Here is a 19,634-nt window from a genome sequence, read left to right on the forward strand (position 1 = left end):
AGGTTGCAGTGAGTCCAGATCGCACTACTGCACTCCAGCCTGGGCAACAGAGTAGAATTTCATCTCATAAAAAAGAGAAAAGAAAAGAAAACCAACCCAAACCCCCAGTCCATGGAAGAAAGGTCCCTAACACGATATAACCCAAGGAGAGCAGGTCCCTTCCTCTCCAGGTCTCCTTTCCCCTGACTGTGCAGTGGGGCTCACTCACTCTCTCTGGTCTCATCCTTTCTGCCACTGTCCCCCAGGAGACCGAGTCAGCTCTGGGAAAACTTGGGAGCCAGGAAACCTTGAACCTCAGCACAAAAATGAGGCGCCTCCGTTACCTGGCACTCACCAGGGACTTGCCTCAGAGAAATTCCAGCGTCACCCAATTTGGAAACCAAGGAAATGAGTCATGGCCCTTTTAGGAAGCTAGAGATGACCTTCACTTACAAAAAAGGAAACTGAGGCAACAGCAGAGGCAGCACACTGGGAAAGGTAGCAGCTCAGAACCCACACCCACCCAGTCTCTCTGGTCTTGTTCCTCCCTCAAGTTCTAGGAGAATGCTTTGCACTTCTTTAGTAATTGGCCCTTCCTCTATCTTTCTCTGCATATTTCTTCCTTTGGCTTTTAAACCCAGAAACTTTCACCAAAAGCAGGCGCATGTAAAAAGGAGTCACATTCGTGACAACAGTTGAAGCTACCTCATCAAGCAACTGAGGTCTAAACTGGCTCCTAATTAATATTAACCCTCCAAATCAGAGTCATGCTCAGAAAACCTTGGATGAAGAGACGCCAGGCGGGAGGGGAGTCTCCAATTTTCTTTTTACTTCATCTGGAAAATTAAGAGTACTGCTGATTTGAACAAGAAATCATCAAGGAAAGCAATCACAACTCCGCACGGCCCATAACTCGATGGACTTGGATGTGTAACCTGCCACTTTCATGTGCCGAAATTAAAATGATTGTGGCAAGAATAGCAATGATGACATGGGTTTGTCCCTCCTCCTTCAGCCTTAGAAAACGTAAAAACCCCTACAGAATCTTCTGAAGGAGGTCAGGTAAAAGATCTTTCTTTGTCAAAACAAACCAGTAGAAAACTGGTCCAAGACTGTGCTATACAGCCTTTCCCAAAAAGATGCTCCCCCAAGACTCTTTCTCTCCAAGGATAACGAACTTGAGGGAGGGGAGGGAGACAGTGAGCACAGAGAACTGAAGGAGGGAGGGGCTCCTGGAGACCCTCCACTCCAAACTCAACACTTACTTGCTGTTTCTGCATTAATTACAATAAACTGCTTCATAGCCTAGTGATCACTTAATGGAGCAGCAAATATGGCTTTTTCCCTATAATTAGTCAATGTAATCTACTGCTATTTCCCTCCTCCCGGCCACCCCTTCTCTCCTTCCCTTTCCAACCTCTACACACCAACGTTCACACGCACCCCATCCCCTGCCCAGGATCCACTTATAATCACGATCTTGTTCCCCGTTCCCAGCAATACTTGGTAAACTCCACCCAGTGGACATGAAGCGAAGGGGACCCACACACAGGGGATGCCCCAAGGCATGTGGGGGCTTTCCCAGCCCCGACAATAGGTCTGAGTGTCAGCATCTCCCAGGCCAATGACTGGGAACTGTGTTCATTTCCTGAGCGCTACCAATCTTCTTCCCACTCACAGGACAGCACTCATGGGTTTGTAGATCAAAATCTACTATTCCGTATCCCCAAGCAAAAGGTTCTATGAAAAAGTAACCCTTGCCCCCAATCCCAAGGTTCTCCCTCACTCCCTCCCAGCTTGGGCTCTTTCATGTCTCTGAAGTTACTCCCTCTCTTAGACCATCCAGCCCTGTGCTCCCAGTTCCCACCAAGTGTCAAAGGAACAAAGGCATCTTCAAAGGCTGGGGACACCATCTGAGGTTCCTAACTGAAATGATTTCCCTGCCCTTGAAAATGCAGGTTTTGTGAAATGAAGCTGCTAAAACAGCCCTTTGGCGTGTGGATTAAGGATAACAACACCCTCTTTTATGGCCTGCTTTTCTCTACTCAGACCTCTAAGGACTTATCAACTAACTTCAGATACTCTCATCACCAGCAAGAACAGAACACTTTGTATCTTTCCCATGTTCGAGATGGCTTTAACATTTTTCTTTTGCTGGTTATAGAGAAAAGAATTCCCATTTTCTCAGTACCACCATACGCCAGGTGCCTTATTTACACTGGCTCATTTAATCCCCACAACTCTATTATTCCCCTTTATTTAAGTGCAGAATTGAAGCCCAGAAAGGCTGGGACACCTTCGTAAAGTCACAGAGTTAGTGGCAGTTATCAAGTTTCAAACTGGGTCCCTCTGAGTCCAAAGCCTGTGCTGCCAACAAACCACACACTTTGTTACGGCACATGAATTTGTCTGAATCCAAATTACACTGCAATTCTACCCGAGTCATATATATTCATATGCTTAAACACACAACCACATGTGTGTGTCTTCTTTTGTATTTCTCAAACACTACTTAAGGAAAAATATGTAAGGCAGAAGACAGCAGTACTTAGAGTTCAACTACTACATAAGGCTGGCACGGAGCACTTACCCAATCCTGCCACAGGATTTGATCCTTTCTAACAACCCTACAACTCACACACCCATACACTTCCTTTGTTGCAGACACCATTCTAAGCCCTTTATTATGTTAAGTCCCATAATCCTTATGACAACCCCATGAAGGTGACATGGGGTTGTCACCTTCATCATCTCCATTGTACAGATGACAAAACAAAGGCACAGAATATTTAGATAGCTTGCTCAAGGTCACACAGCTGCAGTGGCAGAGCAAGGATTCAAAGTCTGGTTCCAGATTCCATGCTCTTAAATGCTCAGCTAGAACACCTGGAGAGAAAGTAATAAAAATAACGACGGTAAAAATAACATTTTACTGGCCGGGCACGGTGGCTCACGCCTGTAATCCCTGCACTTTGGGAGGCCGAGGCGGGCGGATCACGAGGTCAGGAGATCGAGACCATCCTGGCTAACATGGTGAAACTCCGTCTCTACTAAAATACAAAAAATTAGCCGGGCGCAGTGGCGGGCGCCTGTAGTCCCAGCTACTCGGGAGGCTGAAGCAGGAGAATGGTGCGAACCTGGGAGGCGGAGCTTGCAGTGAGCCGAGATGGTGCCACTGCACTCCAGCCTGGGCAACAGAGTGAAGACTCCGCCTCAAAAAAAAAAAAAAATAACATTTTACTTCAATGTGTAAATGTTACACAAATGGTGATGGGGGTGGGTGGGATCCAGCCTCTATTTGCAGCTTTGTTTTCCCGTATTCTGAGGCCCCAGCCTTTGTGGCATCAAATCATTCACAAGCTAGTTTCATGATTTCTCTATTGTGAACAAATTCTTCTATTGAATCTCTCCTGTCAATATCGGAGATAAGGCCCCGAAGGCCCCAGGAGCAGGTCTCTGGAAAGCTTTTTAGAGCCCTGCACAGGGGTAGACGTTTGAGGATGCTTGAGTTCAAACTCTCAGAGCACTTCCCCCGCGACACTTGGGAGTTTTGTCTGGATAGCCCTGAAAAAAAAACAGTCATTTCCCATGAACACAATCAGTCCTTCTCTTGAGATGCTCAGGGGGTCTGATCATCCCCCCTCCACCATCTCTTTACCTTGGAGAAGGACCCAGGTGACTGTTTCCACGGCACCTTCTACTCTAATCCACTGGGGTCATGCTGCAGAGGGGCCGCTTGGAGGGCTCATGCCGCGAATGCACAGGCTTTGAGCAAACAGGATGATGTGGCGATAAAGGCAATCACAACATGCTAAGGCGACGGCCTGCCAAACGCACGCTGCCCAGGCAGGACTTGTGCTCAAAAGAACTTTAATTGAATTCTTTCAGCAAGTGCAGCAGGAAAATTCATAATGAGGTCCCCCCCCACTCACACCCCCACTATGTCAGTCTGTTCTGCAGTTGTGTGAATCCAGTGGAAAAAAAAAAATTCATTTTTAACAAGAATATGGGACGCGTGTGGACATTAACCTGAACATCGTGTACTGCAGGGAAAAACAATGATCAAATCCAAGGATTTTTATTTTCAAAGCAATTTAAGTAAGGCATTCTGCCATAATCAGCTTTACTACCCCTATTAGTACAGGAAAACAAGTTCTGAACCTGGCTCCCTAGTGAAAAATGCAAAATTTGTATAATTAAAATTATACTTGTGAAATTCAAACACACTTTAATTTCCTAAGGGCCCCCTAATCAAGTCAGAAGTTCTTACTAAAACCAATTATCTGCTTTGGAAAACAGAAGAGGAAACATATACATGTAGCAATCTCGTAGAGATTCACAGGCCAGTTCTCTCCTAGGTGCGAGCATCCTAATTGGATCCTTTTTCCCCAGGTAGAAGACAGGGTGAATCCACTAGTTAGTTTTTATTAAGTAGTATATCTGAAAGTTGAAACATTTTTTGCTTGCTTGTTTGCCTCTAGCTACAAAAAGGACACATTTGAGAGATGTCCCAGAGGGAACTGAGTTGAAAGGGATTTAAAAAATAGAGTGTATCAGTAAATACACACTGTGTTTCCACCCACTCCAATATACCCCAGGCCCCATCTGGTTATTTTTCTTAAGATGTCGCAGCAGTTTTTCAAAACACTTGACCAGTACTGTTTAGAATGGTCACTCTAATGCCATGGCGAGGAATGGGATGAAAATACTAGCTTCCTCTCCGAAACCAGTTCACAACTGAATCAGGTACTCTCAAACTCCTATCCAGGAAATCAGCAAGACCCAGGTTTTTCACCTTCTTCTACCCGCAATGTTGCAGCTTTTCTTGAGTAACTGGAAATTCTTGCACAAGAGCAACATGGAAATACGGATTACTTTCCAAGACACTAAAATATTTAAGAAGCAGTTGTTGCCATGTTTCATCTATGCCACCAATATGAACTGTTATCGATCTAGGGCCTTTGGAGGGGCGGGATCTATACACCAACAGGTTTTCTTTTCCCCTCTCCCTGGAATTCATTTCAGAAATGAGAATATTGACTTTTCACACTCTTGGTTTGGTGTTCCAACAGTGCCCAGCTCTGTGATGTTGGCCTGACACGCCGCCCAGTCGGGCTCCAGCAGGTATCCAGAAAGTAAAAACAAAATGCCTCTAAGTTGAAAACTTTACTTTTCAGCAGGTGGGAATAAAGGACAAAACTCAACATTCAGGGCCTCCTTAGGGTGGAGAACAGCACAGTAAACCAAACACAGTAACATAGTTAACACCAAATTTTGGTGTTAAAAATTCCATCTGAAGACTTAGGAGACACAACTTGTGCATGCACACACACACACAGGCACCCACGCAAGCATGCAGAGGGAACACTCAGCTGAGAGCAAGTCATGGGAACTGCTACTTGGCTGGTTCCTCGCCTCCCTCCCACCAAAGCGGTCACCTCATTAATGTCACTCAGCATCACATTTTGCTACACTAGGTCTTTCTGCACTCTGTTCCCCTAGGCGGCCCAAAAGCCCGCTTCCATTGTAAACTTCTGTGCTTTAGGAAACTATCAAAAGCTTTGATGGCAGAAAAGAAACAACTTTTATAGGGCCTCCCTCCTCACTCTTTCCCCTCCTCCAGTTTCTTTTCTTTGGTGCTTTATTCAACATCACTACACACACAAATCATGCTCTGAAAGTCGTTTACAATATGTCAGCTTAAAAAAAAAAAAAAAAATTGCAGTGGCCCGTCTATTTTGCAATTGCCCAAAGAGAATAATTCATTTCGGTGGAGGGTATGGATGAAGCCCTGAATACATTCCTACACCGTTTTCTGCCCTTCAAAACAATAAAAATGTAAAAACCCAGGCGAAGGAAGGCCCAAGGTGGCAGGAACGAGAATCTCTTGACCCCCAAGGAATTTATTCTCCTAGATCTTCTGAAGCACTCTCTCCCCAGAATGCATCATCAAGACCATTTTATTAGATTTTTCTAAACCCTTGAAATTGTCACATAATTGAAACAGAAACAGCAATTTAGAGCTCTTGAATGGATTTCTCAAAAAGAAGACTCTGTGCTTGCCCAACACCCCCGCTCCTTGGCTGCTCATACCCCTAACCTAAATTTAAGGTCCTTGCACACAAAACCCTATTTATCTTATAAATCCTCCCCTGCCATAAAAGTTACACATTCTCCTAACGCCTTAGATTTCAGGACGTTTGAGAGAAACTCATCCCAGACAACAGGCTAAAAAAAGAATCCATTAGCATTAACTTGCCTGTCACAGCCAGTGACAAATAAATGAATGTGATGCTTTCAGATCAGTCATTGGTAGAGCTACCCCCGGGCAGATAAAGACCAGTACAGGGAGAGTGAAGACTCATGGGGAGACCTCTCACACAGCAGTGTCTCAGCTGTTCCCTAGCTGCTCTCCGGGACTTTACTCTCAGAGGCAGCAAAAACACAGGCATCAGATACGGAAAAGGAAATGAATTTCTAATGCCCATCAAGCATCCCCAAGATAAAGGCTGCATGCTATCTCGCCTCAAGAACCAGGACCCCACGAGCAGGCCAAGCCACTGACACAGAATTTTCCCACTGACACAGAATTTTCCAATCTCAGTGTACTGTTCTATCCCTCACCCTAGAAAGGAGCAACAGTGCCCTTCAACCCACAAGCTGCTCAGTTATAAGGTCCTCTGATGATGGAGGCAAGGCTGTCTTTCGGGGACAGTAACAGATGATGAATGCTTATACTACACCCGCAAAGTGCAGCTATCACCCTAGGCCATGCATATGCATTAGCTCAGTTCATCTTACCCTTAGCAATTCTACAATGGAGGGACGGTTGCGATCCCATTTAACAGGTGAAAGTGGAGGTGCAAAACCACTAAGTGACTTGTGTAAAATGCCATCGCTGGTAAGTGGCACTTACCTATGCTAAACAGGCTCTCAGAAAACAGGTAACAAAAATTAACCTGAAGCTTTCCGGCTAGAATATCACAAATTCTATTCCTCAGCCTGAGCATTTTACAGCCATCAGGCAAAGTGGCAACCTCAACTCTGCCCACTCATGTTAGATGCAGCAAGGCTTAGCAGAGAGGAGAACAAAGCCTTGGGATTCAGAGAGACTTTGGTCCAAAGGCCAACCCTGACCCTCGCTAGTTCTGTGGTTCTAGAAAGCTGTTTGCCCTCTCAGGCCCCAGTTTACCCACCTGTCAAACGGAGATAATACCAACTATTTCAAAGGATTGTTGTAAGGATTAAAGAAGATTAAGTATATAGTCTCAGTACTATGCCTATAATATATGAACTCACAACAAATGACAGTCAATATTCTGAATTAGGATTTTTCTTTTTAACTACTCAAAATCTCACAGCTAAGATAAAGCAGGATAGCAGCCAGGCATCCACCCTAAGGCTAACATTCCAGATTGTTGGAAGCCTGGTGCTTTATCTTCAAAAGAAGGGAGAATTGAGGATATCTTATTCTACTCTGGACCCAGGGGGACATCTGTCCCAGCTGTACCGACCAAGTGAGGTTGCTGCTACAACGCACCACAGGGTGCTCAGCCCCAAGACCACACCTGAGCACCTCATACCACACGGAAAGCAGAGATCATGATTTCAAAGACGCATATTCTTCACCAACCAGCCGCTCAGCCAAAGGCGACCCCAAGCAGATACCATCTATGAAGTCACAGGTCAGACTGCTCTGAGCCACAGGACACACACACTGGTGTTATACAGGCAATCTGTGATGTTCACATCGAGAAATGGTATCTCACTGTCTACACATGGTGAGGTCATGGTCACAGCTTAAACAAGGACAAAGTACAGAACTTTGGAATTGTATCTATATCATGGTCCCTTGTTAATGAGGAAAAGAAGAGAGGATAGAAGGTAGAAACAAGAGAATGAGAGAGCTCTTTGTAAGCAGCCACACACCCCCAAAGGTAGAGATGGCATCTGCCAAGAGCGTTACTCCTGAAGAAGAAGACTCTGACCAGAGAGAACATAGTCTGAATTAAACTTAAGCCGCAAGCCCAGGGTAGAAGTTCTCCAGGCAACTGCATCAGCCATGGTCCTATCAGTGACCCCAGCTTCTATACGGGTCCGAATGAGCTCAGAACATCCCATGGAGCACCCCCATACACCCGCAGAGACACACAACAGGTTCCCCAGCACCTGTCCATTTGCTTTGTCGGGTCCTTGAGGCCTTCTACAAACTGGCTCCAACCTACTTTGCAAGCCTCATGCCAGATCACTCTGCAGTACACACCCTTTGCCACACCGCTGCATACCCTGGTCTTCCCAGTTCCTAGCAGGAAGGAAGAACAGTGTTCCTGCCATTATTCCTTCCTACCTGATCTTCAAGATCTGGGGCAAAGACCACCTCTTCCTAGAAGCTTAGATCGCCCTTCCTCAAAATGCTGTTCCTGTCTATTCTATTGGGCTTATCCCATCCTTTCCAGTATCACAGGTCACCCCCGCTTCCCAACCTGGAGCTAATGTCCTTAAAGATGAGAACTGTGTTTCTTCTGTCATTTTTCATTCCCTTTACCTAAATGGAAATCCATGATGTACAAAAGCACAAAGCAAGGGCTAAGGACGGGGTATTTTGTTTGTTTGTTTGTTTGAGACGGAGTCTCGTTCTGTCACCCAAGCTGGAGTACAGTGCCGCGATCTTGGCTCACTGCAACCTCCGCCTCCCAGATTCAAGCAATTCTCTGCCTTAGCCTCCCGAGTTGCTGGGATTACAGGTGCCTGCCACCATGCCTGGCTAATTTTTGTATTTTTAGTAGAGACGGGGTTTCACCATCTTGGCCAGGCTGGTCTTGAACTCCTGACCTCATGATCCACCCATCTCAGCCTCCCAAAGTGTTGGGATTACAGGCGTGAGCCACTGCACCTGGCTGGGGTTTTTTCTTTTTTTTTTAGTAGTAGTAGTAGTAGTAAAATATGCTTGTGTCCAATGGAGGAGATAAGGCATGAACCTAAATACCGTAAAACTCAGAACAAAGTGCGTAACACAGTCCCTGATGCTGAGCAGAAACTTGGTAAATAATTTCTGAACTACTGAAAGTGGCAACTGACTGTACGAAATAAATGGCCCACCCCACTCCCGCCATCACTCTTTCCTGGCTTTGGTCATCACACCTGACAGCACATTATGTACTTATCTGTTTGCTCACTGCCTATTTGCCCCACTAGAGCAAAAGTTTGGTGAAGGCAGGAACTTTGTCGTATTCTCCACACTATCCCCAGAACTTTGCACAGTATCTGGCATACAGTCGGTGCTTGTTTGGTGAATAAATGAATGAGTGAATGAGTGAATGCCTAGCACAACATGCAACAGATGTATGTGCTCCATAAGTTTTTGCTAATTTATTATTGTTGGAAGGGGCTTAACCAAAGAAAAGGTAAGTGCTGTGGAAATCCAAAGAAATACGACTGTTTCCACAAAGGGGCAGGGACAGCTTCACGGAAAAGATAATGATGAAGTTGGGCTTTCAAAGAGGGGTCTGCTGTGTACAGAGAAGGGAAGGGCAGTGCAGAGAGGGAAATCTGCAAAAGGACGGGTTTCTCAGAGAAGGGTGAGCATTCAGTTTCAAGGCAGCAAAAACTAGAAGAATTGAGAGAGAAGGTGGAAAAGACCCCAGTACAGATTTTGAAGGACCTTAAGTACCAAGCTAAGACGTTGAGACTGTGTTCCGTGCGCATCAGGAAGCACTGAGTATATCCTGAATCCCTCCAAAAGTGGGTGCACGCACAGAGTTGGCAATTAACAAGGATTAACCCAGCTCTTGTTAAATGAACACATTAGATCAAACGGGAAGACAGAGATGATGAACTACATCTCCCCTGTGTCTTCTCGGGGCTTTCGGCCGAAGATTGTTCGGGTTTAAAAATACAAAATAGGACACGAAGAATGGACGCCGTCCCAAGGGGCACCTGAGATGGTCAGCTGGTTCCTCCGAGACTGCCTTCTCCTCCCTTCCCAGGCAGCAGAGGAGGCTCACCTGTCTGCCAAAAATCATCTGACACAGAACACAGAAGCTTCGTAGTCTTAGGAGACTGACCTTAACAATGAAATGAAAGCATGTGAGGAACAGCAAAATCCAGGGAAAGGACATTTGTAGGACAAGGTGCCCCTCCTCCTTGGGCTGACACCTGCTACTGACTTGGAACACAGGAAGGAGCAGTGCTCACCGACAAGAAAGAAGCTAAGCCACTAATCCTCCCAGGTCCTCGCTGTTGTGGAAAAGGGCTGCAGACACACCACCACATCCTCGCTGGGAACGAGAAAACTCACTGGCAGGCCGGTTCACGGTGGCTGCCGAGATGACAGCTGCAGAACATCCAAGATGGCAAGATGCTAGAATGACCCGACCCACAGCAGCAAGGGAAGGCCAGATGCCGAAAACTCACCCTTCGCCCTTGAGAAGCTGCCAAGAAACCACTCCCCCAGAACAGGAGGTGTGCGTGTACACGTTTGGGCTGCCATTGCACCCATCTGGATGCGTGCTTAGCAGAGAACCTTCCAGGGCCCTGAAGCCACGTCAGAGGAGAAGAGGGGAACAGGAAAACCCAGCTGCTAGCTCAGCCCTGCTACAATCTAACTGTGGACCTGAAGCAACCAACGTACCTTTACTGGGCAGCAGCTGCCTCCACAGGGAAAAAGGCAGGCTGGATTCAGTTCATTCATTTAGTTACTAAACAGTTCCCTGCCCTCAGAGAGCTTACATTCCAATTAAGATTTTCCTTCAGTCATTTCACCATTGTACTTTTTTTTATTCTATTAAAATAATTCTCCGGCCGGACGCAGTGGCTCACGCCTGTAATCCCAGCACTTTGGGAGGCAGAGGCGGGTGGATTACCTGAGGTCAGGAGTTCAAGACCAGCCTGGTCAACATCATGAAACCCCATTTCTACAAAAATACAAAAATTAGCCAAGCATGATGGCAGGTACCTATAATCCCAGCTACTTGGGAGGCTGAGGCAGGAGAATTGCTTGAACCCAGGAGGTGGAGGTTGCAGTGAGCCAAGATCTCACCACTGCACTCCAGCCTGGGTGACCAAGTGAGACTCTATCTTAAAAATAATAATAAAAAAATACTAATCCTATAATAATAAGATCAACAGGCATTTGCGGGATGCTATTTTATGCCAGACTCCCAGTGAAGAATTTTGTATTTATCCTCCAAACAACAGCATGCAATGAGTACTATAATTCTCCCTCTTTTACAGAGGAGGAAACTGAGCCTTGGGGATGCTTAAATGACTCGCCCCTGGCCACCCCGCTGTGACTGAAGGCAACTAGAAATAGGTTAAAGAAGTGAGATCTCCCTGCATCAACAGATGAGGTTCTGGTCTCTAAAAGTTAAGGAAGGAAATGGCAATTGGGAAAAGGTGGGAATGTTTTCTTATACACAAGGATAATTAAGACAGATGGTGAGTACACCCAGACCTCGCTCTTGCTGAAAGACGCTAAGGAGTCTCTTGGTTCCTCCACACACAAGAAAAGAACCCACGAGCTCAAGCAAAACTCTTCCAGACAGCCAACACTCCAGTCCAAAGGGAGCAAAGAAAGAACAGGGAATGATGGATCCTCATCATCCTCATGTCTCCGAAGGCCTCAAATTGAGTCATCTTTTTAGAGGAGCACGACCATTTTAATTTTTAAAAAGATAAGGGGGGGAACTCTTACATATTTTACAAAATGAAATAATCATCCGGAGAAATAGGAAGATATAGAATGAACCAGTCTTCTTGCCCTGATCAAAATATACTTCACTAATTAACAGCCTCTAGTCTCCAAAGAGTCTCCCCACCCTACTTCACTTGAGATGTGAACATTTACACCGCAAAGGGGGACACATAAACTGCAGGATTCAAAACCTTCCTTTGGTGACTCATTAAAACTATGGTCTAAACAGATTTTTATTTATATGATACATTACAGAATATTATGACAGTACTAAGATGAAATCTGTTCTTCACTGCCATGGATTTTCTTTCATTTTAAGTTACCGTTTCTTTCCACTAGTCTTGTTTTAACACCTCCACGGAATATTTCTCTGGCGCGCGTTAGCAAGGAGGGACAGCCAGAAAGCAGAGAAACTCATTTTAACTGAAACACACACTGACATATCATTTACAAGCTCCTCGCCCAGCCCACGAGGAGGGGCAGGGTTCCCTCTGCCACTGTGACCTGAACACAAAAACACAGAAGTTTTATTGAAGGGAGATAAACGATAAATAAATCAGGCTCAACTTAAAGTTCTACGCTCCTGCCAGCCGGGTTTTGGCCCCCAACACTAACTCCAGTCTGAAATCCCAGAGACCAGGCTCAAATTCTATTGGAAAATAAATGTAGACAGGGAAGACACCTTCTCCCCACCCTGTCCCAATTCTCAACCACCGTACAACCTTGGCATTTACTCTGTTGCCTCACTGGGGTTGAGTAACTCCAGAACCATCTGAAAAGATGGCCTGAGGGGTCGGATGGAAAGATATAAGACAGTGTCACACACTGGTATAACATGATGGGACAAGGCTAATCACCTAGGCCCAGGAACGTAAAACTTCAAAGTCCTGGGCCTCTGGCAATGGTTCCCTCAGCACAGCCTGCTGACCTCTCGGAGCCCATCTCCTGTCACATAACAGAGGGGCCATCCCCTGAGGTACCCCCATAGCATGGCACATTGGTGAAGGGCCCAGTTCTACAGCCAGGTTGCCTGGGTATGGCTCCTGGACATCCATCCATGCCTCAGTTTCCTCATTTATAAAATGAGCTCATACTGGTACTCTCCTCATAGGGCTGCGTGAGGATTAAATGGGTTAACAAAATCTCTGCAATAGTGCCTGGCATATAAATTCAATTAGTATCATTATGATTACTCAACCTCTCACAGGATTGATGTGAGAACTTAATAAAAACAGCAGTAAAAAGTAGCAGGTTGGCCAGGCACGGTGGCTCCCGCCTATAATCCCAGCACTCTGGGAGGCAGAGGTGGGAGGATAGCTTGGCCCAGGAGTTCAAGACTAGCCTGGGCAACACAGTGAGATCCCATCTCAAAATAAATAAATATATACATACATACATACATACATAAAATAGCAGGTTAACGCTTCTATGGCATTACCATGCAACACATCTTTTTTTTTTTCCAGTCCCTTTACCTTTATTAATTTATGTAATCTGCAGAAAAACTCTATGAGATGGAAAAACAAAGGTTCAAGGAAGTTAAACGATCGTTCAAATTCACACAGCTAAAGAGTGGCACCATCAGCATCTGAACCCGGGCTGTCCCGCTTGCAAACCACCACCAGAACAGTGATGAGAAAACCGACAAGAAAAATAATGACAATGACAAAGACCTTTGTCGCAGACCACGCTCTTTTACTCTACACAAAAACCTTCTGGGAGAGCTACTGTCATCACTCCTATTTTACAGATGAGCACACTGAGACTGAGAGAAGGTCAGGGACAACAGCCGAATGCCCCAGGAGATGGAATGGAGATGGAGATAATGAACAGCAAAGTCCTCTGTAAAGTGAAGTATGTCATACACAGTAAGGTGTTATTATTAAATCCCTAGAATTCATGGAAAGATGTTCTCCCCCAACTGGTTTCGTGTCAATTCACCTACAAACATTCCAGATGTGGAGCTGAGGGCTGGGAAAGGAATGCACACTTTGACAAGTTTGAGAAATATTCTGTCTCGTTTTCAAGTTGAATGCATCACTGCAGAGTGTATTAAAGTGAAATATTGCTTTTCTCGTTTAAAAACAAAGTTAAGGAAGGGGGACAACAAGGGGGAGAGAAAAACAGGTCAAACCCATGGTTTTACCAAGTAAGGGATTTTTCCAGCTTCCCTCTTGGGTAATCTGATCCAAGCTCTGAGTGATCAAATGACTAACCTGGAAATTTGAAGATTCACACTTATGGAAGAAACAGCAATTCTTCCAAACCCAGGAAATACTGCTAACTCTGGGAAGCTCTCTGAAATGTGAAGGATCACAGACAGTTTGGGAAGTAACTAAAACAATAAGGACAATTCCAAAGTTTGTGCTAAGTACAGAAATAACCTAATCTCTTTAGTTCATTAACTCCTATCATTTGCTTAAGCATTAGAAATAAACGCCTTAAGAAAACATTTCATTGCATTTACTTAAAAAGTTGTGTTTCCATCTTTAAAAAAGGGAGAAGAAAGAGAACAAGGAGGGAGAGAGGGAAGGAAGGAGGGAAGAAAGGAAGGAATCAATCAATCAAGTGGTAGGCTCCAGACCTGAAAGTACCATCACAATCACCAACTTTTCCTATATTAATGTGCAAAACCATTCCTCTCTTTACACAATTAAAAGGTTCCACTTCTGGGAGACCATGCGTACAGAAATAAACTGAATTTGCTAAAGTCACAACCCTTTCCGACTTACAATCTGAAGCTTCAACTTTTCCCCTTTCCCTAAAAGAATGACAAATCCAGAAGACACATAAAAACATTTCTTCCAGTGCTACATAGGGAAGAAAAAAAGTAACTAAAAAGTGTAAACGTAACATGTAAGCCATAAGCCCTTCCAATTTAATCGTAGGCTTCATGCAGCTGTGTTCTCATAGCCACACCTGGCAAGCTCAGAGAAAACTATGTTAACGACACACTTCTAAAAAAGTGAAGCCCTATCTCGATTCTTTAAGCAAGTCTTGTAGTGCCACTCCTACAAGGTTACAACATTTTTAGGACTTCTCCACCCAGGCACCAGCACTTGCACAAATAAGAAGCACTGTTGGTTTCAAGTATGCCCTGACTTATCCAACCAACCTACAAACCAAGATATCCACTGCTTCCTCTCTCAGATTTAAGGCTTTATGGGCCTAAGAAGTTGTTTTATCCAAGAAAGGATCAGCTGTTTAGTTAAACTCTATTCCTCTCCATAAACTCCGAGTTGTACCCTCCAAAAGAGTCACAAGGAAATGTTTGACTTTTCCTGATATGATCTTGGAAATGCTTAAAAAGTAAACAGAATACTTGCAAAAAATACTGCAGTGGATGGAACCACGTCCTCCCACTAAGCATCAGACTTGTCCCTGCCCCCAGGTGGATGTTTCGAAGCCACCTTGGGATGGCTAACTTAGAGACGCATGGTTATCTCCACAGGACTACTTGCCCAGCCTGTCCTGATACCCCGAAGGAACAGTGAATACCAGGCTTCAACAGTTCATTGCCAATGCTGTTTGAAACTTGAAATTCTTGGCAAACATCTCTGAGTGCTAAAATCCTACTGTTGATTCTCCTACTTACCTTCGGTTGCGCTCGACGAGGAAATGCAACTTTGGGGTCAATCTGGGAAAAAAAAATAGAAAAGCAGGAGTCAATAAAGTACTTTAAGAAAAGGAAAAAATATATGATTAATCACCTAATTATTCATCACTCATTTCTCAGGCTTATAATTCAGCTTTTAGTAACTTCTCAGGCATCTCAAAAGTTTCCTAGGCCGGGCGCGGTGGCTCAAGCCTGTAATCCCAGCACTTTGGGAGGCCGAGACGGGTGGATCACGAGGTCAGGAGATCGCGACCATCCTGGCTAACACGGTGAAACCCCGTCTCTACTAAAAATACAAAAAACTAGCCGGGCGAGGTGGCGGGCGCCTGTAGTCCCAGCTACTCAGGAGGCTGAGGCAGGAGAATGGCGTGAACCCGGGAGGCAGAGCTTGCAGTGAGCTGAGATCCGGCCACTACACTCCAGCCTGGGCGACAGAGCGAGACTCCGTCTCAAAAAAAAAAAAAAAAAAAAAAAAAGTTTCCTAAACTTTGATCTCAACTTAACCATCCCTCCAATAGATCACATAACTAACATAGCTAGCTAGCCTTTCTGAAATGACCCACCATGCATTTCAGTGTGTGATGCTCTTAATAAACTAGATCTCATGTATTCTTATTTAGGCAAGGGCTTCTTCTTCCAGACACTGAATATTAAATGGTATCTGCATCTAATTTGCTATGCGTGGCTGGGAGAAAAGAGGGGAGCATCATTATCATTGGGAAAAAAATCATAACCTGAAAATGAAATCTAAGTATTCTCTAGCAGTAGGTAATTGGATGGTATTTCTTGTCCCTGATGATAACTAAACAACACAGGAGGGGAAGGAGATTCCAAAATTTTTTAAAATCAACAACATCCAAAAACTCCCCATAGACATCCAACACAATGCTCTGCTTGAGTTAATTAATTCATTTTAGCAAAAGTAAAGTTACCCAGGATTAATCAAAAAGATCATCTGTTCTGTAGTTATACCTCAAAAGATAAAAAATAATATTTTTTTAAGGAAAGAAAGTGAAGCATGTGAGCTAAAGCCACCTGGATTTTAAAAACAACAGGGAGTAAAAATCTATCAGCAACCTAAACCCAAATTAGAAAAGAAATCTCATCATAGGGAGAGCACGAAAAAAAAAGTTACTGAATAAAAGAAGTAGTCAGAATCTAGCGCAACAAGTAGGGGATTCCCCTACCCCAACCTCAATCCAAATGGAAAAACAGCCTCCAGTCCAAATCAGACACTTGCAAAATGCATGATGCTCAATCAGGGCCTAGCTGTTCTGAACTCAGAACAGTTCTCCCAGAAGCATGTGAATCTAACAGGCTGATGTGAGGGAAGAAAAAAGTGACTGCACAGATAAAAAGAGGAGGTAAGAAATGTGAAAATATTGCCGTTGTCGGTTTTCATTCAATTTCCAAATGGCACAAATCTTTGGGTAAAAATTTAACACAGATAGAATAAACACTGATACCGGTTATTTATTTCTAGGCTTTGGCTTTCATTTTAAAATGTTTTCCTTTTAAAAAGTAAATCTGAGCTTTGTTTTTACTTCTGCCATGGGGGCAGGGGGAAAGAGTAATGCTTTGGAGGAAAGTAGGGAGGGTGGGGGTGAGGAGTGGGAAGCACCGAGGATAGTTCATTTGTTCCCTGACTTACATCCCCTAGCGTCCCAGCCAGAAAGACATATGAGGATTTCCTGCTGTTATTACAGTGGCTTAACGACCTAATAAAAGTCTGCATTGCGTTCCCTACCTTTAAACATCACCTGAGAAATGAGAGATTACTTTTCAAAAACTAAAATAGACAAAAATCTCTGATCTAGAAAACTACCCTTTCATAAGGATTAACATTACTGCATCTACAGGTGTGTCCAGCACTGACTAGCGCTTGTCTACAAGAGAAATACAACAGGTGTGGATTTTCCATTCTGTTGACCGAACGTAAGACAGAGGTGTCTTTTTATAAATACTCCCCAGAAAGTGTTTTTTTAGTTGACCGGCACACAATTGCAATCAGAAATCACCTTGTTTATGAGGTAACAGGTGTGGGGTATGTTGAGGGAGGTGCCAGGAGCTGGAAGACGTAAGGTGCAATGAAGAAAGTGAAGTACTAAAAAAAAATTAAATCGCAAAACTAAACAGCCAATTCAGAACTCCTGGATGGTGTGTGGCGGTATCAGAGCACTGTATCATGATCAAAGTTCCTCAGTGTGCAAAGTTTACACGCTGAGATCTCTGAAGGAGAGGAAGGGTCAAGTTAGGCATGGCAAATCCCAACCTTTTGCACATCCCTGTCAACTATTTTGTAAAAAACAAACAAAAAAGAAAACTACCAAAAATGAAAACATTAGTTAGTTAGGTACAGCTCTACTTACTGTAGCTACAAGTCCTCTAGGAAAAGACTAGGGTACTATTTTGGATGTGAATGGCCGTTACCTAAACAAAGCTTTTAAGGTAACAGTAAACAAGATCCTCGTTTCCATGTCAATAAACCAACCGCTTCTGCCTCCTGCACTGAACGTTGAAACAAAGTCAAAAGCTAGGTTACACTAAATAATAGTGACCAAAACAAGTCTACAAACAATCAGAGAGGGAAACTGCAGGCTTTGCACCTGATACAGAGGAATATGACCCGCCAGCCACCACAGAAACTAAATACTGTTTCTCCCACCCAGGTAGCAAGAGGGGGTGGATGATAAATTCCCAAATTTGCCTTGAAAAGATTTTCCTCTTTAATTTCACTAGCTTTTTGAAATGGCTAACGAAGAAATCAAGGAGAGAAAAATTCTTCAGACATCCGTTATCGTCCTATAAATGATTTCTGAAATTAAATTATCTAAAAGTACAAAAGGCTGGGCTGCATGCAAGCTATGACAAGTCCAGGACAATTAATAAAGCAACTAAGAGTGTAGGTGGGTTTCTTTCTTAGGAGAAGGCACGCACACCTGATCTCTTTGATCAGAGAAAGAGGGTGAATTTGCAAAATCAATTCAAGTGCACCGAAGGTTGCCAGGTTTCTTTATTTTCTTTCCTTCTCTTCCATTCAATGTTAAAGCCAAAAGGGACTTGAAAAGATCACCTCGGTCCACTTATTTTACAGAAGAGGAAATTGAGACCCAGAGGTAGGGAATGACTTGCTCACTTTCCTAAGAGGCGGATGGAAGTAGCGCCCCATCGCTGGCCTTGTCCCACTACCCCATCACAGAGGAGTGAAGTTCCATGCAACCCAGCACTACAGCCCAGTGTCATCTTAAGGCCTCCGTTTGGGGCAGATATATATTAATAAAAACCGTGGGGAAACTCTTGTAGGCATAAAGGGAAGGGAGGAGAGGCAGGAAGCCCATACAGGGGCTAAATAAAACACTGCACACTCCCCCTCCCGTTAAATGTATTGTTATATGCAGACACTCTTCCCTTCCCCTTCTGACCTCTGCCTGGAGACTTTTCCCCCTTCTACTCTGGATTTTTAAAACTTGTAATGTATAAAAGTACCCACACTCAAATGAAAGGATCTGAGAAAGAAAAGGAAGGAAAAAAAAATCACTTTGAAACCCCCAGGCCTTATCAGCCTTAGATCTCACGCCATCTGGAGTCACCCCAGTGGATGCCCAGCTCAGCTCTGCCGGCCTCCCCTTCCCTTCCCAAACCACATTCCAAATCCCAAGTGCCCCAGGAGGAACCTGTTGCCTGGACCTGTATTTAGCGCCCTCTCCCTTCCTTCCCACTGCTGTCCCCCTTGGCCACAAAGCAGGCTGTGCCTTCTCAAAGCTGATCCCCAGAGCCACAGTTGGGAACGTGTGCTGTGCTTGGCTGACAAAGAAAAGTTGCATTTGCTCTCTGGTGGAGTTTCTCTGCACAGTCCCCAGGCCGGGCAGGCAGACTCTGCCGGAGCCGAACCCTCTCCTCCCCAGGCCTAACCTTGGCAGCATCTGAAGCTGCAATGGGACAGGCTCTAAAAAGAAAACCCCAAAGTCAGCCACGGCAGCAAACTTTTGAATCAACTCGCTAGCTCAGTTTAAACTACCCAGCTCTAGTACAGAAGCAAAAGAAGGCGCTGTCCCTTTAAATGAGGCTGTCAATGCCCAGACCGTTCCTGAAAAGGGGCGAACAACAACAACAAAAAGCAACCTACCGTCTTGGAATCTAACTCATGGTGGGGCTGACCTAATACTTTATCTACACTTGCTGGGTCTGCGAACGTGACGAAACCGAAGCCTCTGAAAGGAGACAAAGAGGGAGAAAAACAAACAAGAAAATGTGACACCATTGAAAGCAACAAGGAGTGAGACCTAAGGCTGAATGAGGAGCAAAAGTTGCCCTCCACGCACCCCCACTCCCACTCCCCTCCTCCAA

At 44.6% G+C, this 19,634-nt stretch overlaps 1 protein-coding gene across 34 annotated transcripts in view; it reads right to left on the reverse strand.

Moving 5' to 3' along the window:
- MSI2 (musashi RNA binding protein 2) overlaps nt 1-19,634 on the reverse strand; it is a 432,504-nt gene that overhangs the window by 411,270 nt on the left and 1,600 nt on the right. For 18 of the 34 annotated variants that reach the window (XR_010582134.2, XR_010582133.2, XM_045376050.3 and 15 more), the window contains exons 4-5: nt 19,414-19,498; nt 15,267-15,308 (exon numbers count right to left, since the gene is read on the reverse strand). Coding sequence is in view for 16 of the 34 variants with exons in the window: in XM_045376050.3 (XP_045231985.1) it covers nt 15,267-15,308; nt 19,414-19,498 (127 nt within the window). In the remaining 18 variants the exon portion in view is untranslated. Of the gene's footprint in view, nt 1-13,887; nt 13,970-15,266; nt 15,309-17,717; nt 17,797-19,413; nt 19,499-19,634 lie in introns of those variants that run through there. The other 16 variants (XM_074019239.1, XM_074019236.1, XM_074019228.1 and 13 more) reach the window with 4 other exon arrangements.

This window comes from Macaca fascicularis, chromosome 16 (genome assembly GCF_037993035.2).
Source record: "Macaca fascicularis isolate 582-1 chromosome 16, T2T-MFA8v1.1".
Classification (NCBI taxonomy): Eukaryota; Metazoa; Chordata; class Mammalia; order Primates; family Cercopithecidae; genus Macaca; species Macaca fascicularis.